The following is a 20039-nucleotide window of genomic DNA, read 5'->3' as shown; positions in this document are numbered from 1 at the left end:
CACGGTCGGACATTGATCGGACATTCCGACAACAAAATCCATGGATTTTTTCCAACGGACGTTGGCTCAAACTTGTCTTGCATACACACGGTCACACAAAGTTGTCGGAAAATCCGATCGTTCTGAACGTGGTGACGTAAAACACGTACATCGGGACTATAAACGGGGCAGTAGCCAATAGCTTTCATCTCTTAATTTATTCTGAGCATGCGTGGCACTTCGTGCGTCGGATTTGTGTACACATGATTGGAATTTCTGACAACGGATTTTGTTGTTGGAAAATTTTATAGCAAGCTCTCAAACTTTGTATGTCGGAAATTCCTATGGAAAATGTGTGATGGAGCCAACACACGGTCGAAATTTCCGACAATAAGGTCCTATCACACATTTTCCATAAGAAAATCCTATCGTGTGTACAGGGCATAAGGGGAACTCACCACCCACAAATCTCTGCAGTCTTGAGATTTCAGAGCCAAAAAACATTTAATCAGTGACATTGGCATCAGGATCTTGATAGTTGCTAATCCAGGTCTGATTCATTTTGATAAATGTCAGCTGGTCAACGGAGCCTGTGGACAGACAAGCTCTTATATCTGTCACAACATTTCCAGCAACACTGAATGCCCATTCAGAAAGCATGCCGGATGCAGGGCAGCCCAGCAGCTCAATTGCAAGTTCTGGCCAGAGGTCTATTCTCATTACCCAGTAACCCAGTGGATCCTCTACTGGAAGGCTGACCATGTCTGTTTTTGCCTCTTTGTTAAATCAGGTTATGGAGTCTCCAAACAAGACCATTCAGATGAAATAGTAGATCCAAATCTTGTAAAATAAAATGAGGTGTGTTTCTCAGGAATAGAAACAAAAATGCCTAAGGAAAGCAAGAAACAAGTGTATTATAAATTCTTAAAGTGACTATATATATATATATATATATATATATATATATTGACTATATATATATATATATATATATATATATATATATCTTAACGTTATCAGACCCCTATAATTATACTGACTCTAGATCAGTGGTTCTCAACCTGGGGGTCAGGACCCCCTTGGGGGTCAAATGATGATTTGCCAGGGGTCACCAAATCCTGGGCTGTTCCTGAAGTCTCACAGCCTTTTTACGGTCGCCAAGCAGGGCTGTCCCTGGAGTCTGTGACTGCCCATTTGGGCTGTTCCTAGAGCCTCCAGTTCACTGCATGGCTGGGGGGCAGAGACTAGAGGTCAGCTGACTGGTGAGGAATGTGAAGTGGAAGAGGCTGGAGGAGATCCTATCTCCTGATTTCAGCATAGGTGACACTGCTAGGAGACACCCCAAAGTCGGAGACACAGTGAGTAACACTACCTGTGATTATAGTTGCCATTAAAAGTCCCCACTACAGTTCTCAGATGGCCTTGCTCAAGAGCACCTAAGTTGGCTGATCAGAACTTCCCCAGCACTGCCAGTGATCCCCCACCAAGGAGTAAGAGAAGGAATAAAAATAGAGAATACATGGAAGGGAGAGGAAAAGAGGGGGAGGAACAAAGAAAAAGGGAGAGAAAGAATAGGACAAAGAACAAGAAAGATGGCTAGAGAGAGGGATGGGGGCAAAAAAAAAAAACAAGAAATCAGGATAGCGAGAGATAAAAGGGAAATAAAGGAGAACAAAGAGAAAGTGGTACATCCTAAAATGTACCATGAGGGGTTTTAATACTGTACGACTGGAAGGGACTCAGGGAAGAGTGCTAAATGTCCATGGGTTAGGGCCCCAAATTACTTGCCTTGCCTTGGGTGCTGACAACCCACGCTACGAAAATAATTTCTCCACAACTTGGGAAATTTTATCAAGGGGTCACGGCACTAGGAAGGTTGAGAAACACTGCTCTAGATCATTTTCCACCATATGATTCAGACACCGCTGATGGGATGTTGAAGCTGACAGCCCTGGGCGTTGAGGACTAAAAAAAATAATTATGAAATCCATCACTTAGGTGGCCCCCTTCTCCACCACTCCTCCTTTGGCCAACAGAAGCCTCAAAACTAGCTTTTCCATGAGACTGTAACCTACCAGAGCCTGGAAAGACGTTACATAAACTCCTCTTTAAGGTGTCCTTGATATATTTCATTGTTTGCTCCCTCTGCAAGGGCAGAATAAGTTCCAAAACTTTACTCCTGTAACTAGGCGTGCAACGGATCAAAAAACTCACGGATCGGATCGTTCCTCGGATCAGAGTCACGTATCGGATCAATTTTCGGATCAGCAAAAAGAAAAGACAAGACAAATCTTGTTACACCCACCGGAGTTTTAAATTTCACAGTTATTTTCAACACAAAACGGAGCTTATATGCTTAAATACAGTATTTGTAAATCCGACGGACTGTTTAGATGTTAAATTTTAAAAGCAGCAGCTGCTGACCTTACATGGTTGCTAATGTGACAGAACACCTCTGATTTTCACATTTAACTAAATGTTATTACTGTGCAGGAGTGTGGGGTGTAGCAAGATGGCGGTGACGAAACATCACTTCCTGACGAGACAGCGGCCGCCGCCGGGTGTACCAAGATGGCCGCCGCTCCGGAGCTAGGCCGAAGCCGGGGCCTTTCCAATGGCCGAGGCAGCGGAGCGCTCCGCGGTTTGCGTGATGTGCTAATCTGAACAGGTTGACCTGTTCAGATCACGGATCGGTGGCGATCCGTTGCACCCCTACCTGTAACAGTGGTCAAGGAGGGTTGCCAACCAATAATGATCCTGCTCCTTGATGCCAAAAATTCTCGGGTCCTTTCACAGGCTTTGAATAAAGGAGGAACTTGCACTGCAAGTTTTAGGAGGCATGAGAAGCAGAGTCCTTGTGGTCACTGAGGATTACATTACCTGGAACTGCCTCCTCCCAACCACGTACTACTCCCAAGGTTTCTGGGGGCTGAAAACCATCTCTTAAAGCGTAACTCCACTTTTGTTGGAAAAAAAAAACATTCCCCCTGTGTCACGTACCTAGTGGAGATCGAGCTGTAGAGAAGGCTTCTCTTGCTCCTTCTATCCAACACCTCCATAGCATAGAGATGACAGGGAGTGAGGGACACAGAGTGAAACGAGGGCCGGTTTAGCAGGTGACACCAGCTGAGGCTTGACAGGAACCCGATGGCCGCGTAGATCACCGGACAGGTACTGGAAACTTGAATACTGTGTTGCTGGATCAGCAGGCAGAAACGTTGCCGGAACATAAGCCAGGCGGTCATCAACAGCCAGGCAGAGTAGGTACAGGAACATGAAGCTGAAGCGGAGACAGGATACAGGCTGGGTTCGGTACACAATCGGGCAGCGAGGTACAGGAGCATGAGACAGGAGCAGAGTCAAACACAAGCCAAGATCACAGGTAGACAGTCGGAAGTCCAAATGAGGGTACAGGAGAAGCCGGGTTAAACACAGGTAACTGTAACAGATCAGGGCACAGGTTAACAGGAACAAGCTGAAAGACCACTCAGCAATGTGTGTGTGTGTGTGTCATGGCTTGGTTTAAAGCAGCGTTACGGACAAATTATTATTTTTTTTTTTTATTGATCCGAGCATTATTCATTTTTAAATAAAAAAATGAGTATACAAGGTTAATTGTGGATCTTTCTAAAATATAAATTTAATACTTACAAGTTGCTCCCTCCTGTTGTGGCCGTTGCCATCATGATTGTGGACATGTAAAGCCCAATCGATATCTCTTCCTGGATAAGTGTTGGAGAGGTGCATGCTGGGTAACCCGGTCTAACGATTGTGGCGATACCTCACATATGTGGTTTGACCACTGATTTCATATGCGGGCGTTACTCACGTATAACTCCCTCTGTCTCTCTATTGCTATATTCACCACCTTTCTTTATATATATCTCTCTCTTATTTTATCTTTTCTGCACACATATCTACAGTATCTCACAAAAGTGAGTACACCCCTCACATTTTTGTAAAAATGTTATTATATATTTTCACGTGCCAACACTGAAGAAATTACACTTTGCTGCAATGTAAAGTGTTGAGTGTTAGAGACCTTGCGCTCCTCCACCTTCCATTTGAGGATGCCCCACAGATGCTCAATAGGGTTTAGGTCTGGAGACATGCTTGGCCAGTCCATCACCTTTACCCTCAGCTTCTTTAGCAAGGCAGTGGTTGTCTTGGAAGTGTGCTTGGGGTCGTTATCATGTTGGAATACTGTCCTGCGGCCCAGTCTCCGAAGAAAGGGGATCATTCTCTGCTTCAGTATGTCACAGTACATGTTGGCATTCATGGTTCCCTCTAATGCCAGCAAGCACTCAAGCAGTCCCATACCATGACACTTGCACCACAATGCTTGTCAACACACACTTGTCTTTGTACTCCTCACCTGGTTGCCGCCACACAAGCTTGACACCATCTGAACCAAATAAGTTTATCTTGGTCTCATCAGACCACAGGGCATGGTTCCAGTAATCCATGTCCTTAGTCTGCTTGTCTTCAGCAAACGGGCTTTCTTGTGAATCCTCTTTAGAGAGGCTTCCTTCTGGGACGACAGCCATGCAGACCAATTTGATGCAGTGTGTGTCGTATGGTCTGAGCACTGACAGGCTGACTCCCCACCCCTTCAACCTCTGCAGCAATGCTGCCAGCACTCATACGTCTATTTCCTCCAAGACTTCTTTGGACGACCATGGCGAGGCCTGTTCTGCATGTAACCTGTCCTCTTAAACTTCTGTATGGTCTTGTGCACCGTGCTGAAGCTCATTTTCAGGGTCTTGTCAATCTTGTTAGAGAAAAAATATTTTTTTTAGATCCTCAGAGAGTTCTTTGCAATGAGGTGCCATGTAGAACTTCCAGTGACCAGTATGAGATAGTATACAAAAAAAGAGAGAGTCGCCCTGGGACTTTAAATGAGGTGGTCACAGTCAGCCACTGAGTAACAAGAGTAGAGGCAGTATAAATGTTTATTAAAATTAATGTACATACATGGATAATATAGCATATTAGCTCAGCCAATGGATTTGCACATAATAAAGAAAATAAATAAAGTTGATACAAACGTTATAAAATGCAGTATATACAAATGCACGCATCAGGAAACCCGACGCACGTTTCGCGAGATCATTGCTCGCTCATCAGGGGTGGATGCGGATGAGATGTATCTAAATAAACAAAAAGATGTGTCACAGTGGTAATGTAAGAACAATGGCAGAATGGGCCAGAGCAAAACGGCCCAATACTTACCATTGAACGAAACCAGAGTTTCCCTCGCTGAACCCCCAATGGACGGCAGCAGCCAGAGTATGGCACGGGAGCTAAGGGGGAGAAGACGGACACAGGTACCCCCAGGGGGACGCCAGGAGGCAGACATAGCATGAGTGAAGGTGAATGGTCCTATTGTCTCAGTATATAGCTTGATAGATATCAGCTGTAAACATAGATGTATATGTCTCAATGATTTGCCAGAATTTAGAAAAATTAACATAAAGTTATATAATATAATAATATTTTTGTATGAATGTTTTTTTTTTATAATATCATATTTGTGAAAATGAATCTTACTGTATATTACTTTGTCTAACTTTCATTTTTAGGACAGTACTGTAGTACCAGAAATAGTTCCCGAGGGAACATCTTCCAGGAGTATTATTCCAATGACACATGAGGAAAGAGTAAGTTCAATCCAAAGTCATGTTTTGTATCTCTATATGTATTTGTATGTCTCTCTTTCCCTCTTTCTCTGTCTATCCTCTCTCTGTCTCTCTATTTTTATATTGATATAGTTCTATAAATATATAGATATTATATAGGTTATATATAATTTATATATCATTTTTTTAATATATATATATCCTTTTGAAATTACTTGGCCCCGGTATATCCAATCAGCCCCTACACTGACAGCCTTTTAAGAGAGCATTGAACAATCATTTTTTTTATTTATCAAAAACAAAATAAGAACTGTAACTTAGACACCCCTATTACAATATCACCCATATGTAATTGCTTTTGCTATTTCCTACACCCCTCCTTGCTCTACAAGCTTGAAACTCCTGTCCCTTTCTGTATTTTAATGTTCGTTCATTTTTATTTCTCAAAACCATTGTCAGAAGCTACAAATTAGTTTTATTTATTAATACAAAAATATCTAAAATATTTTTTTATAATATATACATTTTTTTAAATATTATCTATTTTATTTTTTATTTTTAGAGACATATGCTCATACAACAATTAATTAATTGCAAGATATCCTGACCCAGAAGATGATCCAGCTTTTTCTGTGAATCCCACCTTACCCTCCAAATAGCGTTGATTCCTCCGAAGATATCAGAAGATATAGAAACAGACAGAATAGGGAACATCCAGTGGTGCATGCGTGAACGTTGTATAACCATGCCGATATAAGTGGAGTCTTGTTGCTGCCGTGAGATTGAGGAGGTTGCTCTTTGTATATCGGAGGGACTCACTTGCATCACTCAGGCAGATACCTTCTGTTCACAAATAGTACATCCGCAACATGTCGGGATAGCACATCTCATGCAACATCTGGAAGGTCTGCCGCTTATGGATGCTAACAACAATAGGTAAGTCATATAATACAATACAATTGATAAAAAGTATGGTTATAATTTAAAAAAAAATACATATGTAAATATTAAATACATTTTTTTTTTATTTTTAGGAGATTAAGAAAAACAGCATATCGCACATTCATTGCCTGGATATATGGCATCTTAGGGAAGGGAAACAGAAGGGTGATTCCTTCTTGTGCTGTAAATGCTGTGTGAGAAGTGTTTCCCGACCTTAATGCTTGTTATGTCGGCTTTCTTTACAGTAACGACTACGATGCTGCTGAAATGGCTTTTTTTTTTTTAAATGTTGTTTTGTTTTTTTCTTGTAAATTTAAATTTTTAAGTTATTAAATTTAATAAAAAAAATCTTTTAATACAAAAATAGTTTTTTGTGTTTTTAATCATATTATTATTTTTTTAATATAGTTAATACACATTTTAAAAACATATCATTAAGTTATCAAAAACAAAAAATACAACATCTACTATTAAGATAATAACAACAAAAAATAGAACATCTACAATTAAATAAATATATTTTGTTTTATATGGAATAAAACAAAATAACACAGTAAACAAACATTTTAGATATATATTATTGAATTTTAAACTTATAATTTTTTTTTTATAAAAAAACTACAAAAACGTGAACACAAAAAAATAACAGTAAGGCATAGCAAAAAAAATTAAGTAAATAGTTATTGTATAATTTTTTTTTCTATTTTTACAAATATTTGATCATTTAGACAGGACAGGAAAACGCGTTCTCTTTTTTTTTTTTTAACGCTTCAATTGTTTCAGGCCTTTCTTCCATGTTTGCAGGCATGTCAACATTTTTGGGTTACCATGCGGTATGTAATGTACCATCGGCTATCAAAATAGTGTCTGCTATGATATGGAAAACATGATCATTTGACATTTTTTGATAAACATTACGTACAATCCATTTTTTTCTTCCACGAGGAAATTCCAAGTTCTTTCTTTGAACTATGACTTGAGATCCACTAGCGTCTTTTGTTATTGTTTCAGCTGGCAAGCGTACGACATTGTGATTGTGGCACAATGTGGAACGTTTGGTTCTTGCCTCCATAGAATCGTATTTGAAATGTAGTCTTTTTGGACGGTATTTAACTGCTTCAGATCCGCGCTATAGCCGAATGACGGCTACAGCGCGGACCTACTTTGCCGGAAGGGCGTTATTAGATGTCCTCTCATGCTCGAGCGGCCTGCACACCCCCTGCAGGGCACGCGCGGCGTGCTTTGTGATCAGCAAGTCTATGAGACTTGCTGGATCACAGATCGGAGTAAGGGGTCGATCCTGACCCCTTACCACGTGATCAGCTCTCAGCCAATGACAGCTGATCATGTGATGTAAACAGAGCCGGTAATAGGAAAAGAGAACCAGTAATAGCGTGAGGAGAAAAAAAAAAAGCCGATCACCGGCGGCTGTCAGAGGGAGATCGGTCCCGATCAAGGAGAGCAGCCGCCAGCTCATCTGTGCCCACCTGTGCCACCTACCAGTGCCCACCATCACCACCCATCAGTGCCACCTATCAGTGCCACCTATCAATGTCACCAATCAGTTCCTCATCAACAGTGCTGCCCATCAGTGTCACCTACCAGTGCCCATCAGTGTCACCCATCAGTGCCATCTTATCAGTGGCCATCACTGCAGCCTCTCAGTGCCCATCAGTGCTGCCTCATCAGCGCAAAATTGGACAAATATTTTTTTGGAGATTTGCAGCAATTTTCGCTTTATATCTTTCACATAGTGCCAAATATCAAATTGGTAAATAATTTTTTCATATTTTTAGGTCGTCAATAATTTTCTAATGCCCGTGTGTCGGTTCCTACAAATTGAACATCCAAATTTTGTTCCCGTATCCTGTCTAAGGTTTTGGTGAAGCCCAATTTTTCCATTGCTACTGAAGATGTAGTTTGTGACACCTGCACCAATTCAAAGTCCACAATTTTTTGGGGGAAAATAGCTCCATGAATGTTTAGGAAACCATTAATAACCTCAGATTCAATTTCCAATTGTGATCTATGGCAGGGAATGCTCATTTTGTTTGTGAAATATAAAAAGACGATTTACCGAACATTACAATTCCGGATAAATCAAAGAATTCTTTTATATTAGTATAAGTAGAGCCAGTTACACATATAGCACCAGCCAATAATATATTGCCTGCTGCATAACGCTTTAATTGTTATTCTATTGGTGAGAGAGAGAGGGGGTAAGAGAGAGAGGGGTGTGAGAGAGGAGGAGAAAGGGGGAGAGAGAGAGGGAGGAGGGGGTAAGAGAGAGAGGGGTGTGAGAGTGGGGACGCCTCTGTCCTCCCATACTACATCAGAAGACCCTTCCCTCAAAAAAAAAAAGACACCTGTGTAACGCTCTACAGCTTGGAATGCCTGTAATGTACCAAGATCCTTTTAACAGGGTTCCCTGATAAATACATTAGCCATGGTGAAGGAGTCAATGTCTTGTCATATCATCTAATATCACTGACTCCTCCTACCTTCCTGCTGCCCACTGGCTTCATCACCAGCTGCAGTAGCAAGGCACGACAGACCGGGACCCCGACCCGCTCCGCCACTACTTCATAGGTGAGCTACTTCCAGTGGGGGTCTTCCTTTGCTTCCCTCTACATTCGACAGTCCCCCAATTATTCTGCCTCCTCATCCGCTCCCATCTCGGGCTCCATTCAACTTCCTAACAGGCCCCGCACCGAGCCACATCCCTTTATAGAAAATGTGTCAGGCAGACACCGTTAGATGGACCAAAATATACTGCCCCTGTATGATGTGTGGAACCTCTTATGGAGCCCCCTACTGACCCGGGCCCACGGGCAGTGCCCTAGAGCCCGAATGATCAGTCCGCCCCTGCAACAAGCATTTCTCCAGACATTACAAAATCTGTCCGCAGATTAATACAGGAATTTGTGTATTTTTCCTGAAATATCTCCATTAATAAAAAATGTGGAGCTGATAATCATAGGAAATCACTATATGAAATAAATATGACCAACATTCCTCACAGATGGGCAAATTCTGGTAACATTGTTGAAATAATTTTATATAGACCTCTGAGTGTTTGTGAAAGCTTACACCACAAAATGTACTCAGCCAATGAAAGGTAATGACTCCATTTTTATTTTTCTACTGCTATCAATGGCCAACACGGTACAACACTTCATCCATGTCTTTGGTGATCTCTGATCTCCTTTTGAACTGTTTCTTACATGATGAAGATCAGCCATGGAGTATATCTGAGGTGTATATCAGGGTGTGCTTCTTCCCCACATGAGAGCTGTGATGTCCAGCAACATTCATATAGAAGACATTTCCTGCACTCAAGGCACTAATACACCTTGAGGGTTGTGTGGTATTCCAGATGTACAGGAAGACAGGACTTCAGGGAGGAACAATTCCCTCACTCAGGACAGGAAAGTGGCTTCTCCCCCATGTGCAATTTCTGATGTGTGTAAAGATGGGACTTCTGTGAAAAACATTTCCTGCACTCAGCACAGGAATATGGTTTCTCCCCCGTGTGAGACCTCTGATGTGTGTAAAGATTAGACTTCTGTGAAAAACATTTTCCGCACTCAGGACAGGAATATGGCTTCTCCCCGGTGTGCAATCTCTGATGGCTGTAAAGATTGGACTTCATTGAAAAACATTTCCCACACTCAGGACAGGAATATGGCTTCTCACCTGTGTGAGATCTTTTATGCACATTAAGATTGGATTTAAAAGGGAAACACCTCCCGCACTCGGTACAGGAAAATCTCTTCTCTGTTGGAAGGATGGCACCGTCCCTCACAGTCTGAGGTTCCTCAGGATAAGAGGAATACGATGGTCCATCTACACTGTGTGGTGCCGGATGGACATTTGAGGTAGTCGGGTTTTCTCCTGGACTATACTGTGTGATGTCCTCATCTTCTACTTTACAGTCTGGAGACAAAGTGAGACAATCCTCTGAGGTTTTCCTCATCTCCCGTCCATCTACTAAAATAGGAATAAAAAGATTATTTCTAGACATGAGCAGATTGGTTCCCCTAAACCAGGACTCCACCCACATCAGGCAGCTTTGTCTCTGAGGATCTTACAATTCCACCCTCAAGGTAACTAGTAAATGGGTCTTCTGATCTCCTACCTGTTCATATCTTTTCTCATGGACCTTAGTCAGAGCGTGAGGAAATATTACAAGGAAATAAAGGTAATAGGTAGGCGTTTGCACCCTCCTTTAACACCATAGAATGTATTAAAAAGCCAAAAGCATACTCAAACATGAGGAAATCACAAACATAAAATCACAACTCCAACATGGTGGATACCAGGTTGCTGTGTTAGGAAAGCTGATGTATTTTGGGAGACAGGACCCAGCTTTCCTAACAAAGCCACCTGGTATCCACCATGTTTGAGTTGTAATTTTATATGTTTGTGATTTCCTCATGTTTGTGAGTATGCTTTTGGCTTTTTAATACATTCTATGGTTTTAAAGGTAATGCACTAGGCGTTTGCACCCTTCTTTACTACCTTATTGCTTTGTAGTTTCCGCACTCAAGAAGAGCAGCATTTCCTGGTACACTATTTTTGTACTGTTAGATGTGAGGAGGTGAGTGAGGAAACAACGAGAACTGTCTTCTATAAGAGTGACAGTGATGAGGGGATTATAGGACAGGTGTCCCCACCCCCTCTATCACTCATTGCCATCTTCCCAACACAAGAAGTCCTGCACTTCCTTATTTAGTCCTTGATTTAGTCATGAATAACAGCTGGGCTGAGCCCCACCAGAGGTCAGAGAGTGAGGATGGGGGGAGAACAACCAAGATGAAGACTGGACTGATCCTGAAGACCACCATCATTGGGTTATTGACTCCTCCCTCATTATCACTTTCTGTTTCAGGTTCCAAAGTTTAAGGATGTTATCACATTATTATAAGCATGTAAAAGTCTGTGCTCCAATCAAATCATCAGATATAAAATGTCCAGCTGGTAGAAAATAGGTGTAACAAAAGAGAATACATATTATGTTTATATATAGCAGTGGGTAGAGGGGAGAGAGCAGAAGTCAGGACTATGTAATGTACAACATATTGTATAAGATACAACAGATAGGACTATATAGTATCAGAATAATGTAATGTACAACATAGAGTATATAGTGCAGGGGGTTAGGAGTATGTAATGTACAACAAAGGGTATATAGTGTGCAGGTGTCAGGAGTATATAGGGTAATGGTCAGGACTCATAATATTGGTATTCAGAGGTTGCAGATGTCCCACGCCGCTAGATATATAAATTGTGTCTGCAGCACAGAGAAGGAAATCAGAAAAACAAAGAAATAGAGGGATACAGGGTGGGGAACACAGCTCAGGAAAGTGACCAGGGGATTACAGGCTGATATCACCCAGTCCTTCCCTATTCTGGGGCAATCAGTGAGCAGTATGGGTGGAGGAATGTATTTAATGTTAATGACCCACCTGTGCTGATCTCTGTAGGAGTGTCCTCCTCTATAAATGTCCCAGTTATTCCATCCTCCTCCATAGACTGCTGATCATCCCTCACATACCTCTCTTCTTCTGCTTTAACTTCAATTTTTATACCTATCAGATTTTCACCCTAAACCAAGAAAATATTAGAAGAGATCATCTGTAAAACGTATCCTTTAATATTGTGACATCACATTTAAAAAAATTGACACATCACCTTGATAAGTCCATGTTCTAGATACCACCAACCTTGTAAAGGTAAGGGATGGTGTGATCTTCCTGTGTGGAATCCCGGGAATACAGAGGACGGGGACATCTCTCTGGTGGGTTCCCATTACTGGATCCATCTGTAGCAAACACACACACTGACTGAATACATTGTTTCTATGTGTTTATCAGATGATGGGGGATCTAGGTGGACCCTCCGTACTGCTCTCTCCTTTACAATAAAGTCTCCTCTTACCCGGTGATGTGAGGGGCGGCTGATTGTCCATCATGACGTTCTTGTAGAGATCCTTGTGTCCTTCTAAATACTCCCACTCCTCCATGGAGAAATAGACAGTGACATCCTGACACCTTATAGGAACCTGACACACACAATGATACAGTCACCATCCAGACACATCCCTTGTCTGTTACTGGATAATGTCCCAGAATTCCCAGCACCGCTCACCTCTCCTGTCAGCAGCTCCATCATCTTCTTGGTGACTTCTAGAATCTTCTGCATGTTGTGTCTCTCAGGTTTTAGGGAGTCACATGGAGGCACTGTGATGGTCATATGATCACCTGACTTCACAAGAGGAAATCTCTGTATTGGAGAACCAATAGGAATATCATGTTAGAATCCCAGAATCCTCCTCACCTCTCCGGCCAGGTCTGTGTTTTATTAATAGAGATAAGAGTGATGTCATGTGACCTTCCAGAATCCTCCTCACCTCTCCAGTCAGGTTTGCGTTTTATTAATAGAGATAAGAGTGATGTCATGTGACCTCCCAGAATCCTCCTCACCTCTCCGGTCAGGTCTGTGTTTTATTAATAGAGATAAGAGTGATGTCATGTGACCTCCCAGAATCCCCCTCACCTCTCCGGTCAGGTCTGTGTTTTACTACTTGAGATAAGAGTGATGTCATGTGACCTCCCAGAATCCTCCTCACCTCTCCGGTCAGGTCTGTGTTTTATTACTAGAGATAAGAGTGATGTCATGTGACCTCCCAGAATCCTCCTCACCTCTCCGGTCAGCAGGTAGATGATCTCCAGGGTGAGGTTTAGTATCTTCTCAGTCATGTGACTCCGGTCCTCCTCCATCCTCATTGGTGCCGTCATTTCATCTATACAGGTCTCCTTGTAGACGGATAACTTTGGGAAATTAAAGTAAGAATTATTTGTATGGTATCGGTCACACAATAATGGGATGTGGATGTGAGGGGGGTAATAGTAGGGTTGCTTTACATTTATTACCCGCCCATAGTCATATGACGTCCGCAGATGGGATCTCCCATCCTGGGCAGGCGTCATATGACATCCTCGGATTACAGCCTCTAATGCAGGCCCCCGGAGGCCCACAGCGTGGCGATCGGGGACCAGGCGTGTCCCTCGGGACACAGCCATTCCCCCATGGGGGTATGATCGGTTGGTGGAGCGTAGGGAGCAGCATGACCGGCTGTATCCAATCACAGCCGGTCACTATGCAAAGCGGCATTGTGAAGTGGCGTGCATGGCGCGCAGATTGGGGCTGTGGCTTTTCCCTCGGATATAGCCCAGCTCCAATCAGGGTAAAGAGCCAATGAAATTGGCTCTTTACCACAGGACCGGCTGTGTCCAATCACAGCCGGTCACTAAATGTAAACAAAAAACTGTATGTAACTGCTGTTTCTGGGTTCTCCTCTTCACACACCGATCCAGTGTGAGGAGGAGATCAGCTAACAGTGAGTTACACATTACAGAACCCTACCGTATATGTACTACTGTGCCCAGATTGCCCCCCCCTAAAAAAAAAAAAAAAAAAAAAAAAAAAAAAAGTATCTGACATCTAGTACCCAACATCTAGTACCCGACATCAGGAGTACCCGCCACCTCACCAGAGTACGTGCCACCAGAGTACCTGCCACCAGGTACATTTTTTTTCCACATTTTTCAAAAACTTTTGGAAAAAAATGAACTGTTCAAAAGACTCACTATGCCTCATAGATTATACGTTGGGGTGTTAGCTTTCCAAAATGGGGTCATTTTGTGGGCGTTTCCATTGTCCTGGTGCTCCAGGGTCTTCAAAAGCGTAATAGAGAAATGAGATGTGTAATTTATGCTTGTAGAACGCCTGAAGGTGCTACTTCAATGTTGGGCCTCTGTATATGGCCAGGCTGTGTAGAAATCTCACACATGTGGTATTTCCATACTCAGGAGGAGTAACAGAATGTAGTTTGGGGTGTCATTGCAAGTATGCATGTGCTGTGTGAGAGAAATAACTTGTTATTATGACAATTTTGTGTAAAAAAAAAAAAAAAAATTATTTTCCCAAGAATTGTGGGAAAATATTACAACTTCAAAAAAACTCAACATGCCTCTTACTAAATACCTTGGAATGTCTGCTTTCCAAAAAAGGGGTAATTTGGGGGGGGGGGTATTTGCACTTTCCTGGCTTGTTAGGGTCTCAAGATAGGCCTTCAGTACATCAGGTGTGATCAGGTATGATCAATTTTCAATGGATTTGCACTGTAGCTTGTAGACTCTATAACTTTCACAGAGACCAATTAATATACACTAATTTGGGTTATTTTTACCAAAGATATGTAGCAGTATACATTTTGGCCCAAATTTATTTAGAAAAAAAATACCTATTTGCAAAATTTTACAATAGAAACTAAAAAAAAAAAAAAATGTTTTTTTTTCCAAAAAATTCTCTTTTTTCGCTTATATTGCAAAAAATAAAAAACTCAGTGGTGATTAAATACCACCAAAAGAAAGCTCTGTTTGTGAGAAAAAAAAATTATAAAAATTTTGTTTGGGTACAGTGTAGCATGACTGAGTAATTGTCATTCAAAGTGTGAGAGCGCTGAAAGCTAAAAATTGGTCTGGGAAGGAAGGGTGTATAAAAGCCCTGTATTGAAGTCGTTAAGAACTCCTGCCCCCATGGGAACACATTCAGTTTGGCTGTTTAGTGTTTGTTACATCTTGGAGGACCCAGGACCCTCTTGGCCTGCCGGTTTAGATATGCCCTTTTCCCTGTTGGGTTTTTTTTCTTTCTGAACTGATTTTTCAGCTGAAACAGAATTCCTCTAAGAACAAGTGCTCACCAACGAGTGAAGGAATTCCCTTCATCTTACTTGATATTCCAGAACAAATCACGTAATCACTGAGACAATAAGATGGTTAAGGTTGCCAGTTCTGTAAGGTCTAAAAAAATTAAGAAGAGGTGGGGTGGGAGGGCCATCACAGACCCAGAGACCCCCTCTGTCCCTTAGAGTCCCCTGTGCCCTCCAGGCCCCTATTTCCTCAGAGCCCCACAGCCTGACTACCCTCTCATGGGTCCCAGAGTCCTGCAGCTACATTACCCCTTCAGAGGCCCCTAAAATCCTTCAGCTTTACTAAACCCTCACAGCTCCTCTACTTCCCTCAGAGATCTCAGTATTTTCCTCCCTCTGACACCAATGATAGAACATCTGGTGATGTCACCCGGTGACCCCACCGCTTATGACGTCACAGTCCCATCATGCCTCGGGATGGTGGCATCATAAGGGGCGGGGTCACCAGGTGACATCACCCGGTGACCACGCTCCATGCCTATATAAGTGGTTGCGCACCTCGAACACGGCATTACAGCGGGAGAGAGCGTCGTGTCAACATCGGAAGAAGAGAAGAGGAAACAAGACCGAGAAGACCGGGCCACCGCTAGCAAAAGAGTGGCAAAAGAGCAGAAGATAGCGGAGGAGCCCGGCAGAAGAACCGGAGAGCGGGAGAAGAACCGGAGACCTGGAGAAGAGGTCGGAGAGCGGGAGAAGAACCGGAGACCTGGAGAAGAGGCCGGAGAGCGGGAGAAGAACCGGACATCGGGAGAAGAACCGGACACCGGGAGAAGAGGCCGGAGAGAGCGGAGAAGTCGGAAGAGACCCCTGAAGTCGGAAGAAGACACCCGGAGCTGCCTAATAAAATTACTTTAAAAACCTGTCTAGTGTGTTTTTTTATTGACACTTTTTCCCCAGGTGAATGGGTAGGGGTACGATGTACCCCATACTCATTCACATAGGGTGGGGGGCCGGGATCTGGGGGCCCCAACAACCAACGGCTAGGGTTGTCGGGAAGAGGCCCTTGTCCTCATCAACATGGGGACAAGGTGCTTTGGGGTGGGGGAGCCGCAGGGCGCCTCCCTGCCCCAAAGCGCCCACCCCCCATGTTGAGGGCATACGGCCTGGTACGGTTCAGCCCGCTTGTCCCCACCCCTTCCTGACAGGCCTGCGTGCTCGGATAAGGGTCTGGTATGGATTTTGAGGGGGACCCCCACGCCGTTTTTCAGCGTAGGGGGTTCCCCTTAAAAACCATACCAGACCTGAGGGCCTAGTATGCCCCTGGAGGGGAACCCATGCCGGTGTTTTATTTAAAATTTGGCATGGAGTTCCCCCTCATGATTCATACCAAACACCTGTCAGCAATGCTTGTCGCTCATCGGGAAAGGACTCGCAGGTGTCAAATCTCGCCGATAACAGCGGCGAGATTGACACAATATCACGGTCACCTACTGTATTCATGGCAGAATGTTTTCTTCCTCCTGACCAGCAATGTACGGGGCTCTATGCTCCATACTCCTGACCCCTGCACTCCATCATTGTGTTGGCTGCATATTGTAATGATTGCCCGTTGGCTGCCTGTGTAGTGTAATGATTGCCCTTTTTAGGCAATGTATGGTCATTGTCTATATATTGTCAGTGCTATTACTAGAATTTATCTCCAAAATGAAGAGAATGTTCTGGCCCCGTAAATGGGGAAATGTTTGCAAGAATTAACCCTTTACAAATCTGCCCTTCTCAAATACAACTCCTGCCTCCACACTGCTAAACAAACACTCTCATCAAAACCCTCTCATCAACTCTTTTCTACCCTTAAATCCTTACTTCACCCCTCACTGTCCCCACCCACCAACTTGCTTACCGCTCAACAGATTGCCAACCATTTCCAAAGCAAAATCGACACAATTCGCAAGGAGATATCCAGCATTCAACTTCCTCCCCTGCCCAACACCACACTCAATATTCTTCTCCTTCTGCCCAGTTACCACTGATGAAGTTGATAAACTCCTCTCCATGGCCCACCTCACTACATGTCCCCTGACAATTACTGCAACCACCTTCCCACTCTATCCTAAACTCCCTAACCCACATCTTCAACCTCTCCCTCTCCTCCGGCACCTTTCCCTCCCCGCTCAAACATGCACTGGTTACCCCCATACTTAAAAAACCCTCACTAGACCCCACCTGTTCGAATAACTTAAGACCCATCTCCCTGCTCCCATTTGCCTCCAAGCTCATTGAACGTCTTGTCCATGACCGAATGAGTCGCTACCTCACGGACAACCACCTTTTCGACCCCCTACAGTCCGGCTTCCGTTCACAACATTTCACTGAAACTGCCATACTAAAACTCACCAATGACCTACTAACTGCTAAAACCAATGGTCATTACTCCATACTTATACTCTACTGCCGCTTACACACGAGCGGACTTTACAGCAGACTGCCCGGCGGACTGGATTTCATCAGACAGTTCGATCGTGTGTGGGCTCCAGCGGACTTTGTTTTCTCAAAAGTTGGACGGACTTAGATTTGAAATATGTTTTAAATCAATCCGTCGAAATCGAGTCCGGTCGAAAAGTCCGCTCGTCTGTATGCTAGTTCGACGGACAAAAAGCCACGCTAGGGCAGCTATTGGCTACTGGCTATGAACTTCCTTATTTTAGTCCGGTCGTACGTCATCACGTACGAATTTGATGGACTTTGGTGGATTGTGTGTAGGCAAGTCCATTCATTCAGAAAGTCCGTCGTAAAGTCCGTCGTAAAGTCCGCCGGGCAAAGTCTGCCGTAAAGTCAGCTTGTGAGTACGCGGCATTAGACCTCTCTGCAGCCTTTGACACATTTGACCACCTGCTCCTCCTCAGCAAACTACACTCCCTTGGCCTCCGTGATTCTGCATTATCCTGGTTCTCCTCCCAACCTATCTCAGCGCAATTTCAGTGTCACAACTCCGTCTCCTCCGCTCCCCTTCCTCTTTCTGTTGGGGTACCTCCTTTTCTCACTCTATACCTCTTCCCTGGGCCAGTTGATAACCTCCCATGGCTTCCAATACCACCTCTATGCCGATGACACACAGATCTATCTCTCCACTTCTCAACTCACCCCCACTATCTCCTCACGGATCTCAAACTTACTGAATGACATCTTGGTATGAATGTCACATCACTTTCTCAAACTCAATCTTTCTAAAACGGAGCTTGTTATATTTCCTCCATTGGTCCCTCCACACATGCCAGGGTCCTGGGTGTAACCCTTGACTCTGACGCCTTAACCTCTGCAACATCTCTAGAATTCGACCCTTCCTGACTAATGACACCACAAAGCAACTTATTCACTCCTTGATTATTTACCGCCTTGACTACTGCAACTCTCTCCTTAATGGCCTACCCTTACACAGGCTATCCCCCCTTCAGTCTATTATGAATGCTGCTGCTAGACTAATACACCTCACTAACCGATCCGTGACTGCTGCTCCTCTCTGCCAATCCCTTCACTTCCCCCACCGTATAAAATTCAAAATGCTAACCACAACATACAAGGCCATCCACAACATCGCCCCCATCTACATCACCAACCTCATCTGCAGATATCACTCAAATCGTCCCCTCCGCTCCTCCCAGGACCTCCTGCTCTCTAGCTCCCTTGTTACCTTCTCCCATGCTCGCCTTCAGGACTTCTCCAGAGCCTTTCCCATCCTCTGGAACTCCCTGCCCCTAGTATGTTCGATCAGCCCCTACCCTGTCCACCTTTAGGAGATCCTTGAAAACTAATTTATTCAGGGAGGCCTATCCCACACCCACCTAACAACTCCATCAAATCATTCCCCGCATCTTTTACCTTTTGTACCACCACCCCCTCCCTTTAGAATGTGAGCTCTACGAGCCGGGCCCTCCTGTCCCTTCTGTATTGAACTGTACTGTAATTGTGTTGTCCCCCTCTACATTGTAAAGCACTGCGTAAACTGTTGGTGCTATATAAATCGTGTATAATAATAATAATAATAATAATGTTCTGCCCCTGAAGGGGTTATTCTACTTTTCCACACTATATATATATGTGTATCATCATCTGCTGGAGATAAAAGACATCACAGTGACTATGGAGGAAGAGGACGGACATGACGGGGGGTTACTGGGTGTAAATAGAAAATAAGATCTTATTACCTCGTCTACTGCCACTTCCAGCAACGTCTTCTCTCTACTTCCTGTCGGTACCTGACATCACTTCCTATCTGTATTCCATAGAGACCTCCAGTCTAGATAGAAGTGAGATCACCATCTTGTGGAGCTCAGAGGAACTGCAGCCCCGAGAAAAGTCTTGTAGTGTAAACCCAGCCTTGTGCTATGTGTGTATGTACTGTATATCCACCAATATAAAATTGATAAAAACCTGCGCTATGTGTAACAACTCAAATACCTACAAAAATAACTTATACCGGACTGCTGCTGTAACAAAGGTAAGTATTCCCTTTATCAACTAGAAGAGCATTATGTGTCACAGCGCTGTCCTATTGTGTGTGCACATAAATCATCACAAATACACTAAAATATGTGGAGACATTCATATATAAAGTGCTAGGGGCTCAAATAATATTCTCTGCAGATCTACTGCTTCCACTTTACACCTACTTCACTGATCTTATGGTGTTTATCAATAAATGAAGTAAACTGATCCATGTGCAAATTTATATACAACATAAAGTGCTTTGTGCTCAAGATGATGTT

At 43.5% G+C, this 20039-nt stretch overlaps 2 protein-coding genes across 2 annotated transcripts in view; one reads left to right on the top strand and one right to left on the bottom strand.

Annotated features, from left to right (window-relative positions):
- The window catches only part of LOC141121932 (uncharacterized), a 603393-nt gene that overhangs the window by 393086 nt on the left and 190268 nt on the right, over window positions 1-20039 (top strand). The window lies entirely within an intron of this gene.
- LOC141121949 (gastrula zinc finger protein XlCGF66.1-like) lies at window positions 7219-19548 on the bottom strand. Its single transcript, XM_073611712.1, has 7 exons — window positions 19479-19548; window positions 13265-13393; window positions 12711-12845; window positions 12501-12624; window positions 12287-12384; window positions 12029-12167; window positions 7219-10550 (listed from the first exon to the last, which is right to left on the bottom strand). The coding sequence occupies exons 2-7, from the start codon at window positions 13358-13360 to the stop codon at window positions 9976-9978; spliced, it is 1167 nt and encodes a 388-aa protein (XP_073467813.1). The 5' UTR covers window positions 13361-13393; window positions 19479-19548; the 3' UTR covers window positions 7219-9975.

This window comes from Aquarana catesbeiana, unplaced genomic scaffold (assembly GCF_042186555.1).
Source record: "Aquarana catesbeiana isolate 2022-GZ unplaced genomic scaffold, ASM4218655v1 unanchor235, whole genome shotgun sequence".
In the NCBI taxonomy this organism is placed as follows: domain Eukaryota; kingdom Metazoa; phylum Chordata; class Amphibia; order Anura; family Ranidae; genus Aquarana; species Aquarana catesbeiana.
Note: the sequence above shows the minus strand (reverse complement) of the source record. Positions and strands in the feature narration are given on the sequence as shown.